The 26,233-nt window shown below is 63.2% G+C and overlaps 2 protein-coding genes across 2 annotated transcripts in view; one reads left to right on the top strand and one right to left on the bottom strand.

Moving 5' to 3' along the window:
- The first annotated feature begins 417 nt into the window (after positions 1–417).
- LOC119093217 (transmembrane emp24 domain-containing protein bai-like) lies at positions 418–3,875 on the top strand. Its single transcript, XM_037216134.1, has 5 exons — positions 418–671; positions 1,901–2,024; positions 2,474–2,544; positions 2,990–3,116; positions 3,332–3,875. Exons 1-5 carry the CDS (start codon positions 486–488, stop codon positions 3,451–3,453), a joined length of 630 nt encoding a protein of 209 aa, XP_037072029.1. The 5' UTR covers positions 418–485; the 3' UTR covers positions 3,454–3,875.
- Positions 3,861–26,233, bottom strand: part of LOC119093513 (autophagy-related protein 2 homolog B) — a 31,854-nt gene continuing 9,481 nt past the window's right edge. Inside the window, exons 8-38 of the mRNA XM_037216471.1 lie at positions 25,861–26,021; positions 25,477–25,627; positions 25,046–25,101; positions 24,702–24,832; positions 24,296–24,411; positions 23,841–24,011; positions 23,445–23,492; positions 22,837–22,966; positions 22,071–22,174; positions 21,473–21,536; positions 21,317–21,404; positions 20,147–20,300; positions 19,591–19,724; positions 19,087–19,262; positions 18,385–18,535; positions 17,640–17,809; positions 16,633–16,820; positions 15,676–16,154; positions 15,193–15,308; positions 14,629–14,733; positions 14,042–14,263; positions 13,221–13,334; positions 12,386–12,511; positions 11,910–12,077; positions 10,586–10,739; positions 9,702–9,873; positions 7,796–7,951; positions 7,111–7,232; positions 6,128–6,282; positions 5,591–5,737; positions 3,861–5,201 (exon numbers count right to left, since the gene is read on the bottom strand). Coding sequence (XP_037072366.1) covers positions 4,974–5,201; positions 5,591–5,737; positions 6,128–6,282; positions 7,111–7,232; positions 7,796–7,951; positions 9,702–9,873; positions 10,586–10,739; positions 11,910–12,077; positions 12,386–12,511; positions 13,221–13,334; positions 14,042–14,263; positions 14,629–14,733; positions 15,193–15,308; positions 15,676–16,154; positions 16,633–16,820; positions 17,640–17,809; positions 18,385–18,535; positions 19,087–19,262; positions 19,591–19,724; positions 20,147–20,300; positions 21,317–21,404; positions 21,473–21,536; positions 22,071–22,174; positions 22,837–22,966; positions 23,445–23,492; positions 23,841–24,011; positions 24,296–24,411; positions 24,702–24,832; positions 25,046–25,101; positions 25,477–25,627; positions 25,861–26,021 — 4,657 coding nt within the window. The 3' untranslated portion in view covers positions 3,861–4,973. The remainder of the gene's footprint in view (positions 5,202–5,590; positions 5,738–6,127; positions 6,283–7,110; positions 7,233–7,795; positions 7,952–9,701; positions 9,874–10,585; positions 10,740–11,909; positions 12,078–12,385; positions 12,512–13,220; positions 13,335–14,041; positions 14,264–14,628; positions 14,734–15,192; positions 15,309–15,675; positions 16,155–16,632; positions 16,821–17,639; positions 17,810–18,384; positions 18,536–19,086; positions 19,263–19,590; positions 19,725–20,146; positions 20,301–21,316; positions 21,405–21,472; positions 21,537–22,070; positions 22,175–22,836; positions 22,967–23,444; positions 23,493–23,840; positions 24,012–24,295; positions 24,412–24,701; positions 24,833–25,045; positions 25,102–25,476; positions 25,628–25,860; positions 26,022–26,233) is intronic.

Below are 26,233 nucleotides of genomic sequence, written 5' to 3'. Positions count from 1 at the left end.
GAATCTTCCCATAATTTGAGACTGTTGGTTACCGGACCGGGAGCCTGACGAGACCGGGACCTACAGGCCTAGTGGCCTTTTACAATTCCCGATCACCATAAGGTAAGGTAAGGTAAGGTATGACGTCGAGAAGCTACTCATCTGCCGCTCACCTCGGACTGGACTTTTCAATTTCAATGATATGCTCTCTTATCGTAAAATCCAAATTGCAGATCAGATCCGTTCAGATTGCCTGTTTATCGGCCATCATTCCCCTCGCAAAAAAACAAACTTTTGCTGGTATTGGTGAGGAGATAAAGGACTGTGAAAAAAATATTCGTAAGACGTTGAATATGGTGTAACTAAATACCTTATAATTTGGCGCATGCTCGACACATACGGACGGTACGGAGTGTGATCCAGTAGCATTCCTTTAAAACGAGCTTGTTGGAGAGGTGCCGTTGGTTAGGCCCAAATTCGACCAGTTGTGCCTATTTGCTATAATTATGAGCACATCTGCCCTTAAGCAAGCTCTTTTATTGCTGTTGGGGAGACTTCTGTGCGTCGAAGGCTTAATGTTCCAACTGCATCCCAACAATCATAAGTGCCTCGCTGAAAATGTGCATGCCAAAACGCTCGTTACTGGGGAATATGAGGTTTCCGAAGTCCCAAACCAGGTGGTACATTTTCAGGTAAGCAAGGGCTGGCTGCATGCAGTACAAATTTTCATGCTTGCTTCATTTTAGAATGCTCATATGTGGAAGCATGCTCATCTGCTGGACAGATCAGTCAAAACATATGGTTAAGTTCATGCAGATGGCGTGTTCTTCCGCATGCCATTTTTTATTATCATTGATATATATATATATATATATATATATATATATATATATATATATATATATATATATATATATATATAGTATGATGTATATTATATGTATATATAATGTATATTATTATAATTAGTAATGACTGATGAAGTAGTCCAACTTATCATAATTAGTAATGGGTGGGGCTGGTCTTAAGTGATCTAAGTTATTTATTTTTGTTGTTTAAAGTATTTCATTGATATATTTCAGCATGCACAGCATACTCACAACTGGCCTACTAATTTAGACAATGAACAGTAATCACCATCTTCAGATTTTAGGAACTGTGTACATGAGACCTTTTTGAAGAAAAGTGGTATTGTATGGTGACTTTTAGGTACAATAGTGGGAGAAGGCTGTATATGTCACAATGTCCTACATGTAGTGAGTGGAACACAATTTCAATTGTGCCATTTTTTAAGAAAAAAGGCACTTAAGCAGTCCACTATTCCCATGCAGAACATAATGGATAAAACATCATATTTTCATTGTTTATGTATATGCAATCTTTTTGATCCAAATTTGATGGTTGCTCCAGCACACTGCTTGGGATAGATCTGATGCTTCATCTGATCTGGTTGGATTAGGTAGCTATTGTGCTAATAGCATGATAATTAAGCCAAAAGATCCAGGCTTTGTTTTTTGTGACAGAGCTCAAATCCCTGACATCTGTTTCCCCATCCCCCACATCTGCTGATGTGAACTTTTGCTGCTAATTATCTGTATATTAATAAGCAGATGCTTGCAATGTGTGTAATTCTAAAGGAATATTGGTGCCAACCAAAGATAATCACTGAATGATGTTTTTAAAAATAGTCAAACAGCCAAACTAGGACATGGGGGAAAATGTGGCATTGAGATGCAGATGGCAGGTGGTAGCTTACTACCCTGGCCATGGGGCAGGCTAGGCTCTTCCTGCAGGCCAGGTTTTGGAGCCCTGGCCCAGGAGAGGGATGTAACCATGTGGTCTGTTGGTTAAAGGTACCTGCCATTTACTCAGGCTTACCAAGGCTTTTTTAGTTATTTGACACGATATAGTATGCTTTCAGGTGATTGATCAAGATAGCCATGTGTTGGCCAATCGGCAAGAGGCCAAGGGGCATGGGAAGTTTGCCTTCACCACAGATAAAGACACAAAGTTTGAAATCTGCTTTGTTTCAAGTGTGCAAGCAGGTATGTAACCATATTTATGAAAATCATGCTGCATTTGCATTCACTATGATCTATATTGTATTACATCAAATAGATAAGTTTCTTTTATGTTGATTTGTATTATTTGTATGTGGTGTCAGCATTCATTTGGGTCATTAAGGAAAATTTGGTAAACTGTTTTGACATCTAAGCATGCCAAAACTTTTCTTATTATATCAAGGATAGCAATGGATGGTGTTTAGGTACTTAGGTACAGTGTGGCTGGAATTATCCATGTGTTGTAATTTTTGAAGTACTTTTCAAAGCTCTTGGCTGGGGAGTTGGTCTTTCTTGGTACTTACTTGCAAGATCTGCATTGTGATTTGAAACACTGCTTTTGTGAAAGCCATAGGATCTCATCATCAGAGATGCATCATAGGCTCACAGAAACGATAATTTTGTTATCAGGATGTGATGTGTTCCAATTGCAGGACAGTCAGGTCTGGTTCATGACATCACTCTTACAACCAAGCATGGTGTGGAAGCAAAGAGCTATGAGGGGGTAAGTTATGGATGTAAACTTGATAGAGTTTCCATGGATAAGTATTTCAGTCTCATAATCACTCAGTATTTTAGGTAAGATCCCTAAGATATTTGTTCGAATTTTTGGCTTTAAGGCAACATGAAAGTTGTTGTTTTGCTTTTGGTTTGCTTATCTGCACTTGAAAATCTTTGAAAAGGGATAATTCAGACGGTTTTTCTGTTTCTCTGAAGATTTTTTATTGGGCGTTCTAATGAACAATGACCTTATGAGCTCCCTCAATCTTGGAAATCATATGTGCATGTGTGACAAATGCTACTCTGCTGAGTTGCCTTTGCTTACGCGATCTTTCGGTGCCTCTTTGCTAGCGGTGGTCGCGCTCCCACTGCCGCTGGCCCGACCAGATCTCGGTGCGAATCGTCGTCAGACGCCTCACATCTGACCTAACCTGACCTGACCGCGGCAGCTGGCCGACGCGGCTAAGCTGAAGCCGCTGGAGATGCAGCTCAAGAAGCTGGAGGACCTGTCAGAGGCCATCGTGCAGGACTTCGCCTATATGCGAGAGCGCGAGGAGCAGATGCGCGACACAAACGGTGAGCTGCGGGTCTTGCCAGCGGTCGCGCGAGCACGGTCCGGGGGAGGACGGAGGACGGAAGACAGAGGACGGTCCTCCCTCTGTCGCCAGGTGCACCTGCCAGCATCAGTTGGAACAGAGATTACATGTGGTTAGACCCCAGCTGATCGGCTTCGACTACGGCGAGTCGAGCATTTCAAGTGACGAGCTTACTAGGGCACCTCTCGTTCGCAGAGTCGACCAGCTCGCGGGTGATGTACTTCAGCCTGTTCGGGCTGTGCTGTCTGCTCGGCCTAGCCACGTGGCAAGTGTTGTACCTGCGCCGCTACTTCAAGGCGAAGAAGCTAATCGAGTAGCGGGAGGCGGTGCGGGAGGTCGTCCGAGTCCGTCCGGGTTTGGGCTGTGTGGAGTCCGGCACCGGACTATGCGTCCGTCCTTCTGCCGCGTGCCGGCGTGTGCGCAGCATGCCACTGTCGCGAGCACCCGCCGACTTACACGCAAAGCGGTGCCCGCTGGCTAGCGGGCGAGAGCAGATTGGGGAGCGCGTGATAGCGGTCGTTTGTTTTGCTTTAACGGGCACCTTCCTGGGAGCCGTCACGATCGTCTCTGTTTTGTCAAGCTGCTGCTTTCTTGTTTGCGGGTTGTCACTTGCGGTCGCAGGCGTGCAAATATGGGGAGTTTGTGGTGCGGTGCTGTTCGGCTCATCCCTCGGTGCGAGAGGAAACGCGCCGGAACTGGGCCGGCTCAACAAATACAGCCGAAAGAATGATACAAATGTATTTGCGTATGTGCGTCACATTATCATGCTTCCGCCCACTCCACGTACCCGACTGTCGCCACTGATGCCGCCTGCTGGCCGTCCGGCCGACCAGAGCGTCCGGCGGCAGGCGAGAGGTGACGCCGCCGCGCCGGCCCAGCGTTACCTCGGCGCCCGCACACCCACACAGACGGATACAAGGCGCGACGGCTCGCGGGCCGCGCCACCCAGTCTGCGGTACACAAGCCGGTGCGCGTGCGCGTCCAGGGCACCTGCGTGGTTACGGACAACTGCCAGAGCTCGTGCTGTCTCGATCGGCGGCCGGGCCGGCGTGGTCTCGGCCGCCGGGCCGAGCCGGCCGACCGGCGCGAGGTCAGCCGGAAAGGCCGTCTCAGGGCGCCGAGGCGAGCAGGACACGGCAAACCCGGCACCGCCTCGACGCCCCAGGTAATACAAGCAAGCCTCGCGGCGTCACCGCCGGCAGCACCCATACAAAACCTACGGAATGCTACGCCCGCCGTCTACAAAACATATCACACGCCAGCAACGAATCGTCGAACACCATTGTAAGAAAGACACGGTTTGCAAGCCTGGCCGGCTAAGTCCGGCCGAAGCGGACCACGTCGCGAGAAAAGCCACACTGCCGCCTGCGGTGGGGCCCGCGCCTGTCTGTGCGGTACGAGACTGGCGCTGGGCGGCGCGCCGGCCGGACCGCCTCGGCTGTCCTCCACCGGCCTTCGCCCAGCGCGGCTCCCACCCGCCGGTGCTGCTCCGCGTCAGACAGCGCGCGCGCGCGCCCCCACTCTCGGCCCGGCGCCGACCGACCGCACCGCTGCCGCGTCGGCAGGCCTTCCAAGACACTGTAAAACTCACACCAGCGACGACCCGCACACCCGACCGTCAGCCTCACGACTGTCACCGCCTCACTTGCTGGCCGAACCAAACCGTCACCTAGCAATCTTCGCCGGTCCGTAAAGCTCACGCCGGGAACGGCTCGTAAACACAGCCCTCACTTGTCCGTCCTCCGCCTGCCTCCAAGCCCGCGCTCTTCGCACTGGCGCACCACCCCGCCAGCTGAGCTCTCGCCCGACTCGGCGCTCGTGTCGGCCGCGGTGCTGCTCACTCGGCCGCCTTCCACTTGTCAATCGCCTCGCGCCGCGCGTCAGGCGCCAGCTGATTGCGCATGCCGCCCAGCACGTTGCTGGTCGCCTCGGAGACCAGCAGGATGGGCTTGACGACAGTGGGCGGGATCTGGCGCAGAACGCCACCCACGGCGCCCGACAACGCCCTCTGGTCGTGCTCCTCGGCCGCCACGCGCGCCAGCGTCTGCGCCGTCTCGCCCAGGCCCTGCCGGCCGGCCGGGTACCGGTCACACGCGCGCGGCGAGGAAAGCTCAGACGAGTGACGACGCGAACACAGTGGTCACCGGTGTTCCAGACCGCGGCAGCAGCCGTAGTCCGGCAGGAGCACACCGCTTACTAATGAAGTCATGGGACAACAACCAAACGACGCGGACCCCTAGGCTGAGTTTTCATCTACGGAAACCAAACGTCGTTGACATTTCAAAAAGGACATCACCATGCGCATCGCACCAACACACACAAACCGCGCACACGCAAGCACGCTCACACACAAACACGCACACACACATACACATATAGCCACCCCGGCCCCGCAGTGGTCAGTGTCCTCCCCGTTTGAGCGGCTCTCGCTGAGGGCGGGGGGCGGGGGCTCACCTCCTTGACCAGCTCGTAAGCGTTGGTAACACCCTCACGCAGGTCCTGCGGCAGGTTCGAGGTGCGCCGCCGGCTCCGCTTCTGTTTGCGCTTCTGTCGCACCGACGGGCCGGGCGACATCATGTCGTACGCGAACTCGGAGGCGCCCTGCCGGCCGCCGCACGTGTCAGCGCAGCCCCAGAGGAAGGCGCCGGGCAGGGGTCAGAGTCACAGCTGGAGCCGTCACTCCGCCACGCGCCCAACCTACGGTGCCGTCACTAAGGCGGCCCTCCTCACCGTCCGTGCACACGCGTACACCAACGGCTGACATTCGCTCATGTGCAACGCAAACCAGGTGGCTTCGGTCCCCGCGTGGGGCCCGGGTTCGAACTCCAGTTGAACTATGGCCCGAGAGCTAAAATGATCTCCGCAGTCCCTGGCGCGTCATGAACGGTTGCACGACGAAGCGTGGCGCGTTGTTCTCTTAAATACGGATCCGGCTGCCGGCCAGCCACCCAGTATAACGCTGGCCCGCCGCCGTCGTCGCCGCCGACCGACCTGGATGTAGCCGACCAGCCGGTTGGTGAGCTCCAGGAAGGCCATGGCGGTGGAGGTGGAGAAGCTGTTGGCGCCACGCTGCAGGCCCTTGACGATCCTGCCGTCCTTCTGGTACTGCTCGATCGGAAGCCAGAGCAGGTCGCGGATGCCCTGGACTGGGGGCGAGGCGGCGGGAGGAGAGCGTCAGCCACGGCCGCCGCGCGCCATCCGCCACGCCGCCCCCGGCCGGCCGAGCAGCGAGGCTCGAGTGGCAAAGACACGACACGCATGCCACGTACACCACCGACGACCCGAAGACAGGTGACGAACGAGCTCAAGGGGCAGTGACAGGCGACGAGCGCCCTTGAGAAACAATGCCAGGACGACACGGACGGCGACGGGAAAGCGACCGCAAACCGCTAACGTTTCGCGGCGGTCCCGTGACCGTCGCGACAGGTACGAGTGCACGCATGACCCGGAGCGCGGCGGTACGAGCCGCGCCACGTGGCCGCCGTGGCAGTGCGCTGATGGGCAGTACAGCCTGCGCCAGCGGCAACGGTGACAGAACGAACCCTGCCTCGCACCCGCCAGGCCATGGCTTGGGCAAATCAGGGATATCAACAACACCAAGGACGTAGCCTAGGGGAGAAAGACATAAAGGCAATACCAATACCCCCCCCCCCCCTCCCCTGAGTCAAAAGGTTGAAATTAGAAACTGTGTGATTTCGCAGGAATTCGAACTAAAATCGCAGGCATTTTTAGAAAACTCGATATCTACTATACCTCTGTAGAAAATTCTGGCTACGAGCCGGAATAGCACTGAAAACGACTAGGTGCCTGGCGGGCTGGCAGCCGGCAGCGCCTGGCGACTGGGCACAGCCCGGCTGGCGGGCTGGCAGCCGGCGGCGCCTGGCGGCTGGGCACAGCTCGGCTGACGGCCTGGCAGCCGGCGGCGCCTGGCGGCTGGCGGGCTGGCAGCCGGCGGCGTCCCCACAGCCACTCACACAGCTGGACGAACGAGTGGAGCGGTCCGATGCCGCCCAGCAGGCTCGGCAGCTGGTTGCTACGGATGTCGGTGAGCCACTCGTTCAGCGCGAAGTGCACCAGCCGATCTAGGCCGAGCAAACTGCGGAGACGGGGTACGGTCAGCACTGCCCCGGCTCGGCTGCGCACGCAGAACAGTAACTCGGCATCTGGAGATGACATCGAGGACGGCTGCCACGAAAGATGGTTCAGTACTGTGTGGGAGCAGTATTACCCACGGCAGGCAAGCGAGGGCTCCCTGGTCACGAATCGGCAATGCGGATCGGTGGCACGCGCAAAATCTGTCCCGGCTATATTCTGGGCCAAAGCCTGGGTCACGCAGTCACAGGCTCTGACTGTACTGAATCAGGGCTGTACTGAAAATTCCAGTCCCGGACAGGCTCTCATGGAGCAGTTACCAGCTTCCACAGTCAGTGATTCGATAGCAAAGATGGCGGCGTGTAAGCAGGGAAGACAAAGTTCACCCGTCAATCGAAGCAGGACGGCCGTCCCCTTTGATCAGATCATGGCCTCCTCTTGAGAACACATCAGCAAACGCGCGCAAGCTATCATCGCCGAGAACACTGGAGCGTCACCACGCAGCGTTCTCTGTCCGGTCACGGCTGCCCCGCCCCGCCCAGGCCGGCCGCGCGCCGGCCGTCTCACCCGCTCTTGTGGCTGATGCGCTTCAGCCGAATCTCGGAGCAGTTGAGCTGGCCCAGGCCGATGAGCAGGCCGATCAGCGGCCCAAACTGGCCGATGTCCACCCGCTTGCCCTGGTAGTCGATGCGGATCAGCACCTCCGGCGAGAACGTGAACGTCCTGTCGGCAGGCGCGGCGCGCGCGTCACGGCCGGCGCGTGCCGGGGGTACGCCGCACCGGCGGCGCGCACGCCGCTGGGGCGAGCTCACGCGGAGACGGGAGGGCTGCAGGGTAGCGGCCGCCACGGACGCCGTTACTGGGGCGAGCTCACGCGGGGACGGGAGGGCTGCGGTGTAGCGGCCGCCACGGACGCCGCTGGGGCGAGCTCACGCGGAGACGGGAGGGCTGCGGTGTAGCGGCCGCCACGGACGCCGCTGGGGCGAGCTCACGCGGAGACGGGAGCGCTGCGGTGTAGCGGCCGCCGCGGACGCCGCTGGGGCGAGCTCACGCGGGGACGGGAGGGCTGCGGTGTAGTGGCCGCCGCGGACGCCGCTGGGGCGAGCTCACGCGGAGACGGGAGGGCTGCGGTGTAGCGGCCGCCACGAACGCCGCTGGGGCGAGCTCACGCGGAGACGGGAGGGCTGCGGTGTAGCGGCCGCCACGAACGCCGCTGGGGCGAACTCACGCGGAGACGGGAGGGCTCCGGGGTAGCGGGCGTCACGGACGCCGCTGGGGCGAGCTCACGCGGGGAAGGGAGCGCTGCGGTGTAGCGGCCGCCACGAACGCCGCTGGGGCGAGCTCACGCGGAGACGGGAGGGCTGCGGTGTAGCGGCCGCCACGAACGCCGCTGGGGCGAGCTCACGGAGACGGGAGGGCTGCGGGGTAGCGGGCGTCACGGACGCCGCTGGGGCGAGCTTACGCGGGGAAGGGAGCGCTGCGGTGTAGCGGCCGTCACGGACGCCGCTGGGGCGAGCTCACGCGGAGACAGGAGGGCTGCGGTGTAGCGGGCGCCACGGACACCGTTGCTGGTGACGCATGAGGGATTGTGCACAGCTCCGTGGAAGTGCCGCCCTGCAGCCGGCCAGGGAGCCGCGCTTGACTCTGACTCGGACACTGCTGCATAACGACCGTGTGCTTTCATTCTTTGGTCTTTCAGGGAATTTAGTTATTATTTGTAGTGGATTTTGTACTGGCGCCAGGTGGTAGTCTACAAAAGACTTTCGCAGCGTTACACAACTCTTAAACGCCCTAGCTTCACGATTCGGATGACGTTCGTTGAGGTGTTATTGAGCATCTCGATGTTGTTGCGCAAACAAGGAATTTCACGTGACCAAGAATGACGACACCGGAGGCCAACGACCTGACAGCCAGCAGCTGATGCCGTCAGTCCGTGATTAGTTGGATGCAACATTTTACGCAGCATGACGTGAGGGATCGAAACCTTTTCTTTGACAGAATTGACGCTTTCAGCACTTCAAGTCAATATCATGACCGCGTCCAGCGCACGCAATCTAATCATGCTCTTTCCGATAAGCACATCAAATGAAAGTCTATCTTATAGCGCTGTTCACGGTCTGATCCGAGGCGGTCAACATCAGACGGTACGTGGTCTCACTGCGGCGTCACCCATCGTATCAGCCCATCACAGTGGTGCACGAACGGCCCGAGAGCTGCAGACCGCGCCGCGATCCTTCCCCGTACCCCAGGACACCGGACGGGCGCCCATGATTGTAGGCTGTTGAGGCGTCCCGGAACCCTGTGACGAGCGCCGCGGAAACAGGCCGAGCCCATCCGACTCGTCACGATGTCCCGTCGACCGGCCGGGAGGCTGCCGCTCTGGTGACGTCACACAGGCACGCCCCGTTGCCATGGTGACGGCGTCGCACTGCCGCGGCCCGACCGCCGGCCGCCGCGCGGCCGCTCCACCTGCCTGAAGAAGATGGGATGCTGCTCGGCCGGCCGCACCGCGCCGGCCGCCGGCTCGGCCTCCTCGTCCTCGTCCTCGTCCGGCTCGTCCTCGCCGGGACCGAGCGGCGCGTCCTGCTGCGTGATGGAGAGCACGGGCGCGTCCGAGTCGGGCGAGGCGGCCCGGCCGCTGCCGCCTGCGCCACAAGACACACACGGCTGTTACCAGGGTGAGGGGCGCCGCCGTGCGGTGTCCGCAGACACCACGCCATGGCACGCGCTTGCAGACGGTGGCATGATGCCGGCGGATCCTGCTTCTGTCGCCGACGATCACTGATCAGCACAAATGGAGGAGCATGGCGTCTTGGGGCAGAAGGAACATGTGACCCCGGTTCGTTGTGCGTGCTAACATTGAGCAGTCCTTCCGAAAACAAGCGCCTCGTTTTAAGTGATACTGATAGCCTTGCAATACAACCTTCAATTAGACATTTAGGCTCAAGAAATGCATGAGCCTTCACGACACTGCTGTCCTCTGAACATACCAAAGCCGCACACTATCCCCCAATGCTGCTAGCAAGGCATCAGGACGACAGAGCAAGCCAGGTGGGTGGCCGACCGCCACGAGTAGGCGGCGGCAGGCTGGCGGGCCGATGAGCGCTATCCCGCAGCAAGGGACCACGGGCCGGCTGACGGCCTCCGCGGGCGTCAGCTCACACCACGGCCCACCACCGCACACGCCTCACACCGCGGCACACAGCTGACGCGCGGAAATGCCCGCACAAACATACCAGAATCACAGAGGCGCACGGCAGCCCCACCCCCTCCCTCCCCACACTCTCCTCTCAGGTCACCTGACCCCGTGAGAGGCCAACGCAGCCCCCCGTCTGATCACGCGGCCCGGCCACGCACCCGGCTCGCCGGCCACGGCCCGGAAGAAGTCGCGCAGGAAGAACAGCGCGTCCTGGTCGACGTTGAGCCGGATCGGACAGAGCGAGAGGCGCACGTCGCACTCCTCGGTGGCCACGGCCGGGTCCGGCCGGCGGCACAGGGCCTTCAGCAGCACCTGGCGGAAGCGCCGGCGGTCAGACCCCACCCCGCGCTAGTCGGCCGGGCGCCGTCGGCGGTCAGACCCGACCCCGCGCTAGTCGGCCGGGCGCCGCCGGCGGTCAGACCCCACCCCGCGCTAGTCGGCCGGGCGCCGCCGGCGGTCAGACCCCACCCCGCGCTAGTCGGCCGGGCGCCGCCGGCGTCAGACCCGACCCCGCGCTAGTCGGCCGGGCGCCGCCGGCGGTCAGACCCCACCCCGCGCCAGTCGGCCGAGCGCCGCCGGCGGTCAGACCCCATCCCGCGCCAGTCGGCCGGGAGCCGCCGGCGGTCAGACCCCATTCCGCCTCAGTCGGCCGGGCGCCGCCGGCGGTCAGACCCCATCCCGCGCCAGTCGGCCGAGCGCCGCCGGCGGTCAGACCCCATCCCGCGCTAGTCGGCCGGGCGCCGCCGGCGGTCAGACCCCATCCCGCGCTAGTCGGCCGAGCGCCGCCGGCGGTCAGACCCCACCCCGCGCTAGTCGGCCGAGCGCCGCCGGCGGTCAGACCCCATCCCGCGCCAGTCGGCCGGGAGCCGCCGGCGGTCGGACCCCATCCCGCCCCAGTCGGCCGGGCGCCGCCGGCGGTCAGACCCCACCCCGCGCTAGTCGGCAGGGCGCCGCCGGCGGTCAGACCCCATCCCGCCCCAGTCGGCCGGGAGCCGCCGGCGATCAGACCTCATCCCGCGCTAGTCGGCCGGGCGCCGCCGGCGGTCAGACCCGACCCCGCGCCAGTCGGCCGGGCGCCGCCGGCGGTCAGAGCCGACCCCGCGCCAGTCGGCCGGGCGCCGCCGGCGGTCAGACCTCATCCCGCGTTAGTCGGCCGGGCGCCGCCGGCGGTCAGACCCCATCCCGCCCCAGTCGGTCGGGCGCCGCCAGCCGCAAGCGTGGCCACGCCCCCGCAGGTACAACCCAAACATCACAGGCCCCTTTCAGGACCTGGCAAACTGACTATATGAACGCAGCCCCGCAGCCAAGCAGCAAGCCAGGCAGCGCGCTCGCCTTAGAATACGCAGGCAACCGCCGATACCCAGGGCCTCGACACAGCGCAGACTGACGCCTTGACGGCTGCCGCGGCCGGAGCCGAGGACGGTAAGGTCGTTAAGTCCCAATGACATGACATGACGTGAGGGCGGTGGCGGGCGGCCTCACCATGTTGGAGTGAGCTTGGCGCGGGCAGCTCTCGGACGAATACTGGTACAGGAACTTGTTCATGTCGGACGAGGTGATGCGGTCCAGCACCTCCACGTCGTTGGCGACCAGCACGAGCCGGCGCGCCTCCTCCGTGTCCTCGGGGTACTCCTCCAGCTGACAGCGCGCCTGTCGGCCGGCGGCAGCGGCGCGTCACACCGGTACCGGCGGCCCCGCTCCGCGCGTCTTCTCGCCTCGCCGCGGTCACCCACGAGCGTCACAGCTCCATCCGCCCCCCCCTCCCTACCCCTCCCCTCCGCACAGCCCGTGTCTTTACGTCGCAAGACTCGATCCCGCCCAGAGGGCAGAGCGGCGCGCGTCCCCGGCCTGCTCGGTTCCCACTGCCTCCGACCGCAGGCGTCCTCCCCGCCGGCCCCCGCCGTGTCATCAACACAACGTGCCCCGCGCCGCCGCCGGAGCCCGGCCGGCGGCGCTACCTTGCTGAGCCGCAGCTGCATCATGGTGTCGGCGTGTCGGCCGGGGCCGCCTCGGCGCCGGGCGGCGGCCGCCGCGGTCAGCGCTGGCGCCTCGTCCTCGGGCGAGGCGAGCGTGCCGAACCGCACCTGCCGGGGAAACAGCTGCAACAGCCGAACACGCCGTCAGCCGCGCCGCGCGCGCCGCCAGCTGCCGCCGCCGCCGAGCCGGGCCGAGCCAGCCACGAGATCACAGACGTGCGCCAGGGGAACCGGGGACGGGGAAACGCATGCGCAACGGCAGACGGGCCGCGTGATCTTACACCGAAACCGTCCGAAACAAACGGGTCGCTGAAACTCTAACAGTGTCCGTTGAGACGGACCAGTGCACCTCAGCTCACATTCTACTATCGAGCACATGAAAGGCACCGTGCGGTTAAGAGAGGACGCATTCTTGGACGGGTGGCAAGACGTAACACGTGCATACCTACTGCAGACCATCCGTGTTAGACCCAAACCCAGTACGCAGTTCGGTTTTGTTCTACACATACCACGCGCCTTACAACGCCACCACAGAGCAAACAACGATTAAGAGACCACAGCTTATCACCCCCGACAACAGAGTGGAGATGACTTGGCGAATCGCACACCCCAGACTTATCCAAGGAAAAGGACGATTACCAGCGGACATTATACATTCAATTGGTGGATGCAAAAAGCAACGTTTTCTCGTCATTCCCATGACTGTCAGTACAGCAAGACCGCCTCATCCGATGGTGAAGACCGTCATCAGGACAAGCTGCCCGTCCCCTCCCCCAGGGAGCAGCGAGCCGCCGCCGCCGCCAGCTGCGAACCGCACCTGCTGTGCGCCGTGTTTGCTGAAGGCCGCCTGAAGCGGCGAGCCGGGAGCCGCCTGGCCCAGCCGGGCCCGCGGGCTGCCCGGTGGTGTGGCGGCCGGCGACTCGATCCGTACCTGCCGGCGCGGCAGCGCTAGCGTCAGCCGGCGCTGCCCACACACGGCCGCCGGCTTGGCGCACGCACCGCCGCCCACAAACGGCGACGGCGGTGACTGTAACACACTGCTCGCCACCGCGCGCGTGTGCGGGTGTGTGTGACTGGGCCACTCAGTGGTGTCAGGGCCACCCGGCAGGTGTCGTGCTGGAGCCGAAGCGCGTACACCACGTGAGGATGGAACACCACGCCGCCTGTTGCTCCGGTCATTGTAAGTTCAGCGGTTGACATCCATCCCCGCGATCATTGTATGGCTCATCCCAGCTCCTGCGCTCCTCCAGACAACGTAACAGCGTGAGGCGGCTGCTCCCCGCGCAGATGGCCTGGCTCAGACTCTCCTCCAGACAATGTAACAGCGTGAGGCGGCTGCTCCCCGCGCGGATGGCCCGGCTCAGACGCTCCTCCAGACAATGTAACAGCGTGAGGCGGCTGCTCCCCGCGCGGATGGCCCGGCTCAGACGCTCCTCCAGACAATGTAACAGCGTGAGGCGGCTGCTCCCCGCGCGGATGACCCGGCGATGAGCGGCCCGCATCGCTGGCCCGGCTCAGACGCTCCCTCGGCCGCCGGCTCGCCACCGACACTCCCCATAATGACGCCGAAAACGACAACGGTCGGGGTCATACGACGCGTCGAACATCGCAAGTCACGGGGGCGCGGCGTCGCCTCACCTTGCGCGTCGGCGGGGGCGCGCCGCTGCTGGCCAGGTCGTGGCCGCCGTACAGGCTCCAGAACACGGACATCTGCTGCAGTGTGTAGCGCCGCCGCGGCACCGGAAAGTGCGTCGGCGGCCGCAGCACGTCCGCCCGGCTCACCGGCGCCGGCAGGAAGTCATCGATCACGCGGATCGGCTCAGATGTGAGCACGCGCACCTGCGGCTCACCGGAGCGCGACTGCCGGAACGAGGGAAGGGGGGGGGGGGGGGGGGGGGGGGTCAGACCGACGGACCAGCCGAGGCACACCAGACGACTGGGAGCGGGGAGACGGAGCACACATACCCGTACTATACTACATACTACAGGCTGCTACACACAGCCAGTCTGGTGCGTAGCTCTGAGATCTACTGACCAGAAGCCCGCCACCAGTGACGCAACAGCGGATATCCGCGGCACACCAGAGCAGGACGTCAAGAGCCAGCTGGCTTCACAACCGTTCACACCGCGAGACTCCTCCAGGCGCGCGCAGGATCACGGAGAGCACCGCCGTTCTCAGGGGCAAGGCCGCGATGGCCACCGTCCCCCGCAACACGGCCACTGACCCGTATGCCAGAACCCGGGTCGTCGTCGAGCACGAAGAAGCCCTCGTCGGCATCGTCGAACTCGTCGTCGATGTCGGCCAGCGCCTCGGCCATGGTCGCCATCACCTGACGGAGCGGGCCGGCCCACTGACAAACGCCGCTCCCCCGCCGGCGCACGGCGCTACAACGGGAGGCGCTACAACGGGAGGCGCGCCTCGGCCATGGTCGCCATCACCTGACGGAGCGGGCCGGTCCACCGACAAACGCCGCTCCCCCCGCCGGCGCACGGCGCTACAACGGGAGCCGCGCCTCGGCCAGATCTGTGGCCGGCTCACGGAATGCACTCCTTTGGGACGATGCTTCAATTCAACGTCCAAACGTTCAACGTTCAAACCACTGCTTCGACATTCAATGATAAGCGGTATCTGAGTGTGCCGGCGTCGAAAATCCCGCCGCGTCATGTCGTGCGTCTCGGAAGTGAGCCACGCCTACTTGGCGGGAGAGATCCGAGCAGCGCATGTCGCGCTTAATGCCACACAGCACAGCTGACCGTTTCGCTGGCGTCCGGCGCGTGCCGAGAGTTACCGTGTTGGACGGCACAGCCTCCGTGGCCAGCTGCGGAGGAGGTGGGGGCGCCGCCACATGTGGCTCATTCGGGAAGAAGAACACCTCCACTGGACCCTGGTTCACCTGTGCAGGAGCTAGAAGCAAATAACACCGGTGTAAGTGATCCGGAATCGCAAAACACTATGCGCTTTAAACCCCACCTTGGTTAAGTCGCGCCAACTTAATTCACTATGCTGAAGACCAGATAGGCTGGAGCTACCACATTCGAACGCGTGTCTGATGATTGTCCAAGCCATCCCAATGCCCAAGTCAAAACAGCACACCCAATACACGCTACAAGCTGGAACAAGCCCGCAAATCCTCCACGCCCGCCTTGAGGCCGCCCAGAGATTCACGGCGGTGGTATCCGAGCGGTCTGGATGCTCCGCCGCCGCCGGTACCTCACACAACAGCGCCTGGCCGCGGCCGCCGCTGGGCCGCCGCAGCCCGGCGTCCACTGACCCGGCCTCGGCGGGCTGGCCTCCTGCATGGCGTCCTCCATGAGGTCGACCAGGCCGGCCTGGTCGGCGCCCGCCTGCCGGACACCGGCGCGCGCAGGCGGCGGCGGCGTAGTCGGTGCAGGCGCCGGCTCGCCCCGGTCGCCGTCCCCGGCCAGGTACGTCACCAGCTCCACCAGAGCGCGCAGGGAGTCAGCGCACGTGCGCACGTGGATGGTGTTGTTGCTGACGCGCCAGTCGAGGTGCGGCTGGCCGGCGGCCGGCGCCACACTGGTGCGGATGGACAGCTCCAGCAGACCCGCCTCCAACACACACACGTAGTCGCGCGCGCCCACCAGCGGCGCGCCGCTTCGGTCGGCCACGTGCAGCGCCGCTTCCTCCAGGATGAAGCGTAGCACCGAGGTGCTGGTAGCCGCCGCCAGGTGCGACGACAGGATAAAGCTGTCCACAGTCACCAGGTACTGGTACGGCAGATTGAGCGGCCTGCAACAGCCCACAAGTCACACGTTGCTCATCACGAACGCACGCAACGCAGTCCCCGCGGCGGGCCGACGCGCTGTATGACAGCGAAACAATTATCTGCTTCTTATATTATGTTGTGTATTGTTCGTCAGCAAAAACATCGCAAAACACATGTATCTTATCACAGTATGGCTTGCCGATCGCAAATGCCGCGTGCGTGCTGCCCGGCGGCCGAGCGCTCAGCCACCATGCCTCGTCATAGTTAGGTAACGCGTGAGGCCGCGTCTTTGTCATCGTGAGCACCCGATGTCACCCAGACCTTACACACTGGCCTGGTGAACGGCTGCTGCCCAGCATCCAGCCGCAGCCCAGTCAGGGGTCAGGGGTCGCGTCTCAGCCGCCGTCGCCACACTGGCCCGTGATCGACCGCGCATACAGCCCTGGCCTGGCCTGGCCTGGCCTGGCCAGCGGCGGCCGCCTCAGCCGGGCGCCGACTCACCTATAGTCGAGCGCCGACCTGGTGACCAGCAGGTGCAGCTGGGTGACGGTGGCCGGCATGTCGTAGCCCGCCACCGGGAAGTCCACCACGTCGAACATGTCCAGCAGCTGGGTCACGAACCGCTCCAGCGACGGCAGCATGCGCGGCCTCAGCGCGCAGCCGTCCACGCCCACCGCCACCGTGAACGTCTGACGGGCACGCGGGGCAGTCACACACTGTCCCCGTCCCTCAACACACCCGCCCTGGCTCGCCAGACACCGTCCTCCCCCTCTCCCTCCTCAGCCGCACAGGCCCGTCAGACACCGTCCTCCCCCTCCCCCTCCTCAGCCGCACTGGCTCGCCAGACACCGTCCTCCCCCTCCCCCTCCTCAGCCGCACTGGCCCGTCAGACACCGTCCTCCCCCTCTCCCTCCTCAACCGCACTGGCCGGTCAGACACCGTCCTCCCCCTCTCCCTCCTCAGCCGCACTGGCCGGTCAGACACCGTCCTCCCCCTCCCCCTCCCCCTCCTCAGCCGCAATGGCCCGTCAGACACCGTCCTCCCCCTCCCCCTCCTCAGCCGCACTGGCCCGTCAGACACCGTCCGTCCACTGGAGGGTTATACACACCGGCACCAGGCTTTCAACGCCATTAGACAGATCTCGTAAACTGCGGTCTTCTCCGCCGGAGCTTTATAATACAGGCCTTGGCAATGATGGATCAAAAACCCCCAAGTCCTGTGCGCGTTAAGCGAGCGAGCGGACAGGCGGCGGCGCGCGTGACGGGCCGCATCACTGTGGGCGTTACGCGAGCGAGTGGACAGGCGGCGGCGCGCGTGACGGGCCGCGTCACTGTGGGCGCTACGCGAGCGAGACGACAGGCGGCGGCACGCGTGACGGGCCGCGTCACTGTGGGGGTTACGCGGGCGAGCCGACAGGCGCGGCAGGCTCCACGTGTCGCCTGCGCTCTCGATCTCCAGCCGCTACAGCAGGCCTGCGCGGGCCGGCCGCTGCCGCGCCGACGCCCCACCTTGATGTTGTTGAGCTCGTCCAGCTGGTACTTGACGGCGACGGAGAGCATGTCGTCGGCGTTCGGCTGTCCGGCCGGCTCGGCCTCGTACGGCCCCACCAGCCGGTCCAGGCATGGCGGGATGGCGTCTAGACTCGGCAGCAGCGGCGTAAACCGCGTCGGCATCTGCCCTGCAGACGGCCGGGCGCGGTGAGACGCCGGCCGCGCCGACGGAGGGGGCAGTGAGAGGGGGCGGGGGGAGGGTGGCACAAACGGCTCAGGCCACTGACGGAATCGATGGCAAGTGCTGAAATAAGCCGCTTTGCATGCTGATCGGCACTGCATAGCTTTAAGCCTGCTGGGCACGACACGGCAATACACGGGTAGCTAGCGACCCACGACGTTCCATCACGGCTGCAAGGACCGGGTCGGTTTGCCCGACTGCAACTCATATATGCTGGGATGGCCTGCCCAGCCCACAGTGAGGCGCCTGATAACGCGATATGATAATCTGCTTTTTGTCGATCACATCGATGAGACAATTGTCCAGGTCAACTACATGCTGGTCAATGCATAAACTCAGGGTGGGTGGCACAAGCCCAAAAAACATATCGTTATCATCGTGACGATTTGAAGCAGTCCGCGAGGGACGAGTCCTTGCGGTAAGCTCCATAGTCCTTGCGTGAGGTGTTGCGGCTAGTCTGGGGATTCTCCCCCGCCACTGCGCGCGGCGAGTCTGCTGCCGGCCCGTCTGTCCGTCGCTTGCCTTTGTGGTACAGGCTGGCACGATGAGCGGAGAGGCAGACGAAGCCGTGGCCGTACATGCCGCCGTAGCCGGAGACGACGAACAGCGAGCCAGAGTCCACTGCCAGCTGGACCTCGCCGTGGTGGTCGGGCACCGGCGCGCCCTCCTCGGCCTGGGGGATAGGTTGGGTGATGCCACGTCAGGTCAGGTCAGATAAGGTCAGGTCAAGTCAGGTCAGATTCAGATCAGGTCAGATCGCGTCAGCTGGGCCTCGCCGCAGCGGCCTAGCGGAGGCGCGGGAGCCCATGGTGCGCAGGGGCCGGTTGCCCGTACGGAGACAGACCAAGTTAAATCGGGTCAGTTCAGGTCGCGACCCGACGACAGGCGATGCCCTGTCGAAGGTCCGGGATGCGTTCGGCAGCCACGGAAATCAACCTCAGCCGTAGCTGGTGCCCCAGGTCGGCATCCTCATCCAAACAAATAATGAGGTCAATGAGATCTGACAATTGGTCGACATGACACCAAAACACCCAGCATAACACGGAGCACGGACCAGACAACGTCCACCACGACGACCCAAGCCACCTTCGCCTTTCATCATTCGCCAACAGCCATCGCGGATAGGACGCACCAGTTCCTGTCGCCGCCGCTCTCCCCTCCACGCCCGCCACAGTCGAGTCGCAGCCGGCGCCGGCCGACAGTCGCCGCCTGGCCTCCACTCACCACACAGGGCGTCTGCAGGGCGACCACGCCCTGACCCAGCTGGAGCCGCACGCAGCAGCGGCTCTGGCGGCTGCGCGCCAGCTCGTCCTCGTTACGCTGCCGGCGCCGCTGCCGCTGCCGCTGCTCGTACACAGACTGGTACAGCGTGTCGCTGGCGTCGCTGTCGGAGTCCGAGTCTGCCGGCCGCAGGGGAGCGGGACGTGACGTCAGTCACGCCGACGGGCCGGGCGTGGGACGCGCGCGGCGGCAACCGGCCGGCATCAGCGACGGGCGGACACGAACAACGGGGTGCAAAGGTGCGATATCAAAAAACCGCCAGCCTCCGCGTTCTTCTGAAACCCCATCCACCTCGGGTGCCTTGGTGCCCGTGAGCCCGGCGGCCTTCTCCGCGGGGAGCGACATAGGGCAGCACCACGTCCCATCCGCTGCCGACCCTGCGCACGCCGACCACGCGCGCGCCGTCGCCGGCCGACCCCCGCGCGTCCGCCGGCGCGCGCCACGCACCGTACTGCGTGCCGGACTTGCACATCTGGAACGGGTCGGCGAGCAACGCCAGCGGGTCGGGCGGGTGCGCCGCCTCCGGGCTGGCGCAGCTGCCGGGCGCCGCCGGCTCCCAGAGCGCCAGGTCTGTGGCCAGTCTGGGGACGGCGCGGGGTCACGCGGGTCAGCTCGCCAGATCACGGGCCGCCCCGGCGCCGGCACCGCCGCGCGACCCGCCCCGTCGGTTGGCCGACGGGGGCGCGCCAGACGCGACAGGGCGCCATCGATCACAAGGACATGACACTCGAGCTCTGTCTCGTGACTGACAACTTCAGAAACATTACAGCGCCGAAAGAAAAAGCTACGAGCAACTACCTCCCGAGACAGGCGCATATCGAAGACCTGAATTATTAGCAACATCTCTCAGCTCGCCGACACGCTCTGTAAAAAAGACGTCTAAATTACTTCAAACATCAAAGGTATGTAGTGGCCGCTCGAGTATGATACTTTGAGTTATACGTAGCCAACACCATGCCGGCCGCTGAGCCTGAGACTCACGTCACGACAGCGCAGCGGATACCTGTTGTAGATGAGCTCGTAGAAGCGCTTGCTGGGCAGGATGGCCTCCAGCAACGGCAGGCTGAGCTCCAGCAGCATCTGGCAGTTGGCGACCGTGCTGTCGATGAACCTCTCCACCTCTTCCCGACCGGCTGGGATGACCAACTCCTCACCCTCTGCAAGGTAAGGTTAAATGTCTGTCAGGCATCGTCAGCTACTTATTCTTCGCAAATTCAGGTCATGCGTCTGTCAGCAGTACGGAATCACCAGCTCCTCAACCTCTGGAGCGGCAGTGACTGACAGGAGAGCCGGAACCAAGCGCCTGACGCATGTATACGGGCTTGGCATGATCAGAATGTCACCGACGACACGTCCACCCGAACGAAAAAACGCCAAAATCGAGCAGCCTCAACACCCGCCTGACCCAACACCCCGCCGAGGCCTCACCCATCCGACCCAACACAACCCAACCGCCTGTCGTCTGACCCGCCACCCAGTGCCCTTCCCCCGGCGTCACCAGCCCACTGACCAGAGGCGAGGTCGGGCTGGCCGCGCGCGTGCGCGTCCGTCTCGTACACCACGCGGCGGCGGCCGAACGGGCTCGGTTCGCGGTCAGCGCCGGCCGCGCTCAGACCGGCGAACGGCGACGACGAGGACGAGTCGGCGGCCGGCGACGCCGAGCGCTCGTCGGCCGGCTCGGCCTCCAGCAGCGGCGCGCGCCGCACCGGCCACAGCGTCAGCACGGCGCGCGGCCAGTCCAGGCCGACGGCGCCGCCCGGCGGCAGCGAATCGCCGCCCGACGGCGACACCTGGCGACGGCGGGCGCGTCCGCTCAGCAGCGGCATCACACCGGCCAACGAGGGCACACGACCGAGAACACGCTCGAGAACACGCTCGAGACGCGTTCGAGAACGTGTTCCAGAACGCACTCGATATTGGTGAGACCAGTCTGATGGTGAGGATCGCGGTTCAATCACGGCTGCGAATGAGGCGACCTCCATCCCACTTCGGTTGCACGGGACAGAAAAATGCAGTGTCTAGGAGGCCTAGCCTACAACTGCGAAACGGGGCAGCCGCGCTCACAGAAACGCCCCGCCGCCTCCTGCGCTAACTAACACGGCGCCTGCGCCACGGGCCGGACGCCGCCGGTCCCTGCGCCAAGGCGCGCCGCCCGGCCGCGGCCGTCACTCACGCCGAGGAACACGACCGGTGGCGCGGCGTCCGTCTCGGCGTAGGCCACGCTGACGGTGCGCGCCTGCAGCTCCAGTCGCGTGGCGTCGTCCCGCGCGCGCAGCGCCGTCCGCAGCGTGGCGTCGCGCATGCGCAGCAGCAGCCAATCGGGCCGCACGTGGCGGCACCACCAGGGCGGCCGCTTCATGTCGCTGAGCGGCCGCAGGTCCGGGATGGGGAACCTGCGGCCAGCGCCAGCGGCATCAGGCGCCGGTGCGGCGGGGGCGGGGGGGGGGGGGGCTGTGCCTCGGGCGGCGCCCAGGTCTGGTAACGACGGTGTTGGTGTTACAAGAGCTGACATCAGAGGTCCACAGTCTCACCACTTACGACCCCACTCATAGCGTAGCGTCTCTATCAGGGCTATCTGGGTGCGGTCAGGGCCGATACAGGACAAACTTAACATTGCGAGACATACGTACATTGTGCGTAATGACGAAAACGGATACATACAGATGGCACTAACCTTTTCCCGCTAGGTTGACGCCAGAACTTTGCGGACGAGATGCAAAGCAACGTGAAATGTGAACAAAAAAGGAAGCCACTACACAAACTCGGGTATGCTTCCGGTTTCTAACACACCCAAAGTTAAAAGAATGTCTTCTGAATGTCCCCATTCTTGCAACTGCATCACCGACTGAAACTCCCACAGCAACAGGAGACCCCGCACAAGTGGCTGCTGCAGCGACCGTGAGGCGGGCCGGTCGGGGGACGCCTACCTCAGCTTGACGGCGATCGCCGGCGCCGTCACCTGTACGTCCACCTTGGCCTCGGCGCTGCCGGCCGTGTCGTCCATGGCGTCGTTGAAGCACTGTTGCTTCGTCTGCCGGCGGGAGAGAGCGTGACCCGGACAGTCGTCGTACGTCACAGGTGTCGTCCGAGACCGCATGCGACACCACCCTCCGCAACCGGAGGAGCACACAAGTACTGACGACGATAGCAGCCGGCGATGACGAAGATATCACAACTGTAGAGTATGGGAACGTCAAAACAGAGCGCATCAAAATGCGACTCTATATGACGAACACTAAACTGATAACGAAGGAATCTGGCGGTTGGCATGGCAGCCCAGTCCCAATACAAAAAGCGTGACCCTCGTCCACGGCAACGCAAGGTTCTCAGGCCCGGCTCTGTGCTCACTTTACGCCCATTCAAAGCCCAGGTATCATGGTCCGCACCAGAAAGCCTGCCGGTCGAAAAAAAGAAAAATCCACAGATGAGCGGGGTCCGTACATTTATCGCGTGGGCGTGTTCGCCCCCGATGAGTGACGTGCCACGGCGGACGGACGGGTCGCACTCACCACGTGGGCGTGTTCGCCACCGGTGAGTGACGCCACGGCGGACGGACGGGTCGCACTCACCACGTGGGCGTGTTCGCCACCGGTGAGTGACGTGCCACGGCGGACGGACGGGTCGCACTCACCACGTGGGCGTGTTCGCCACCGGTGAGTGACGTGCCACGGCGGACGGACGGATCGCACTCACCACGTGGGCGTGTTCGCCACCGGTGGGTGACGTGCCGCGGCGGACGGGGCCGGCGGCGGGGCTGAGCAGGGCCGAGAGCCGGTCGGCCAGAGAGACGTCCACTTCGGAGGCGCAGGCCGCCAGCCGCAGCCTGCCGACGGCCGGCCGGCATCAGCCGAGCCGCCGCCTTCCACAGGCGGGGGAGCTCACCGGGACGGCAACGCTCTTGGGCCGGTGGGAATTTGTTGACGGGATGCTGCGCCCAGTTCAGACACTGCGTCCTATCTAGCCTACGGTGTCCGTACATTAAGTATTGGCGTGTAAAAAGTCCAACAGGAAAACTGAATCCGAGCATTCAAAGCATCTCATGGAACGGCCAGTATTTTGGAAAAGAATAGAAGACGCGGCATTACCTAACAGCAGAGCCAATACCATCAGCAGCAGGTAACACGAAAGAGATCGGTTCCCGTAACCCGTTAACCTGTGAGACAACGTTCGAAACGAATGTGGCGCTGCTCCGCTGGTCCCACTGGCAGGGCCGGACCCGAACACCCCGCACGTGCTACACGGCCGTCTCCACGGCACTCGTGCCGGGAGGACCCGAGCAGCGGACTCGGCCGCCGGCTGACCTGACGCTGACGGCCGGACTGGCAGTGTGCCGGTTCACCAGCGCCTGGCTGTGGCGCACGGTCAGCGCCAGCGCGCCCTCCGACGCGGCGTCCGGCCGGCCCGGCGGCGGCTCGCCCGTCTCGAACGTCAGCAGCTGGCGGACGGACGCGCCGCCGGTCACGCGGGCCATCGGTCCCACAGGCAGGTCACCATCGGCGGTGCCACATCCCCCACACGGCGCACACCCGCCGTCCCGACGTACCGGCGGTCAGCGGCGCGCGCCTAGCATGCGGCCGGCGCGCTGACTCAGCATGTCCAATGAACAGACCAGCCTGTGACAATCACAATGCGATGCCAGCCGAGGACACAGCCGCTGACGGCAGTGTACCAGCACCGCTCGCCAGGCACGTGCCGACCATCCGGTGATCACCTCTGTATACGTGGCGGCGGGCGCGCTGGCGGAGTCCCGCTCGACCAGACACTCAAGCAGCTCCGCCATGCCCGACGTCAGCGTCATCGAGAACACGCTCTTGCTGCCACCTGACGGCCGCTCACTGCACTCAAACTTCAGCGGGGCCGCTACCAGGCTGTAACGTGACGCTCGTATTACGTGCGTAGTTTATGTCGGTGCAGTCAGATAAAGTCACATATAGCAGCACTAAGATTTAGATCACCTTCAGCTTGTTTTCAAAGTGTGAAAGAAATATCGGTACATGCCCCGGCGTTCACGCCCCTGAAACCTCACATCATCCAGCACACATGGCCGGATGGAGGCCAGGTGGTTCGCCACCAGCCGTACGTTCAGCCCCCCCCCCCCCCCCCCCCCCCAAAGACAGGGCGGCGCCGGCGCGCGCGTCTCGCGACAGCTGACCTGAGATGGCTGCAGGGGCACGCCTCGAGCAGGTCCGGGCGCGTGCCACGTACGCCGCCGCCGCCGACGCAGACGGACGAGAGGCGGGCCAGCCCGGCCTCGGCCAGCCGCTGCATCTGAGGAGGTCAGGGTAAGGCGGGTCAGGCCCGCAGACCGGCGGCGGCGCAGGGACGGGCGCAGACGCTCCTACCGAGGGCGGAGGCGCGCCCATACACGCAATCAACGCGGCTTATCACACCGGGCAAGCAGAGATCGTGTGACATATCACACTTCCCTGCTGGCAAGGGAAGCCACTTATACCACTAAAGGCAATGCAGCGCGCGCGATCCATGCCTGCTGCCGGAGACGTGACAGGGCAGCACCTGTGACCTGGACCACGCGGCGTCCGGCGATCGGCGCCGCTCACCTGTTTGATGCTGGCAGGGGTGAGCAGCTGCGTGTCCGGCGCCGTCGTCAGTACGTCCTCATGCATCAGCACCACGCAGACGGTGCTGAGCTGCAGACTCAGCCGGATCGAGTCCTCGCTCTGCTCCTCATCTGCCCCGGCACAAGAGGCACGCGCCGGTCATGGTCGCGTCACCGCCGCCCCGCCACTGCGCACAACGTCCGATCCGACAGAACACCACACGCGGCGAGCCGGCGGCAGCACGGGTCAGGCTCCCGTCCCTGCGGCAACGGGAGCGCTTTGGCGGCGCTGCGGGCGACCGGGCGACGCGCGAAGCCGGCCGGCGGCGCGCGCCTGGGACTCACCCTTGCCTCGGTCCCGCCGGCGTCTGGGCCGCGGTCTCGTGTAGGACATCTCAGACCTGTACAGGAGGATGGGTCAGCCCTGCCACAACGGCCAGGTGGCGCCGCAGCGCCCAGTGAGAATCACGGGTAGACTGAGGGTGTCGGTGTTGGAGACACGCTTCAGCTCTCAACGCGCGTCAAATGGAACCAACTGCCTGTTCAAAACGGTGGTGCATAACAATTGTCGAGCATATCTTAAGGATGGCAACATGCCAAAGCTTACCTCATTAAAACAATGCCGGAATTGGGCCCGCCAGTGACGAACTAAGCCGCGCAGCAAATGACCCCAGACTTAACAGTTCGCCCACAGACCGTCGGTGCACAATCGGGCAGGAATGCGCGTCATTTGATCACAATGACCTCCTCAATCGAGCGTTGTGCGCCCGGCTCACCTGTGGGTCGAGGTGGCCTCCGAGTAGACGCTGCCCGTCACAGACGAGGTCATGGAGCCGTCCATGTCGGCCGACGTGGCCAGCGAGACGGCGCTGGAGGTCAGCGCCGCGTCTGGCCGCAGCAGCGGCAGGAACTCCTCCTCGTCCTCGTCTGCCGAGGGGCGGGCGGCGCGTCAGCGGCCGTCTGCGGCGCTCTGCGCGGCGGTCGCTCCCAGCCGTCCGCCCTCGCTCGCAGCCGCCGGGCCGCGCCAGTCCTGACACAGCATCAGTCACCGCGGCGAGCCTCCCAAACAGCGGACACCCTTCCGACGAGGGCAGAGGCGCGCTCTTCCCCCGCGCCCCCCCCCCCCCCCCCCCGCCGGCTGGCCGACGGCGGCCACTGACCGTGTGCGTGCGAGGACCAGCCCTGCGCCCTCAGCGCCTGCGTGGTGAGGAGGTCGCGGGCGGCCAGGTTGCGGCGCACCAGTTGCTCCTCGATCACCTGGTAGTCGGAGGGCGTCATGGGCTTCTCGGCGTGTCGGCCGGCGCCGCACGGGCGCGGCGCGCTGCCGACAGAGGGCGGTTCAGCTGCCTGCTCGGCCAGGCTGACGCCGGTGCAGGATCAGCGGAGCACTTCGCCACCCCCGAGCAACGTCTCCAACCGCCTGACCCGGAGATTAGCTCAGCCCAACGTTCGTCACTTCCCCCCCCCCCCCCTGCTTTTGTCTGTTGCCCACACATCGGTGGTATTCGCGCAATGTATCCTTTGTTGGCGCTA

The sequence above is a fragment of the Pollicipes pollicipes genome, unplaced genomic scaffold (assembly GCF_011947565.3).
Source record: "Pollicipes pollicipes isolate AB1234 unplaced genomic scaffold, Ppol_2.1 Scaffold_4002;HRSCAF=4701_pilon_pilon_pilon, whole genome shotgun sequence".
In the NCBI taxonomy this organism is placed as follows: Eukaryota; Metazoa; Arthropoda; class Thecostraca; order Pollicipedomorpha; family Pollicipedidae; genus Pollicipes; species Pollicipes pollicipes.
This window is presented reverse-complemented; position numbering and strand designations above follow the sequence as displayed.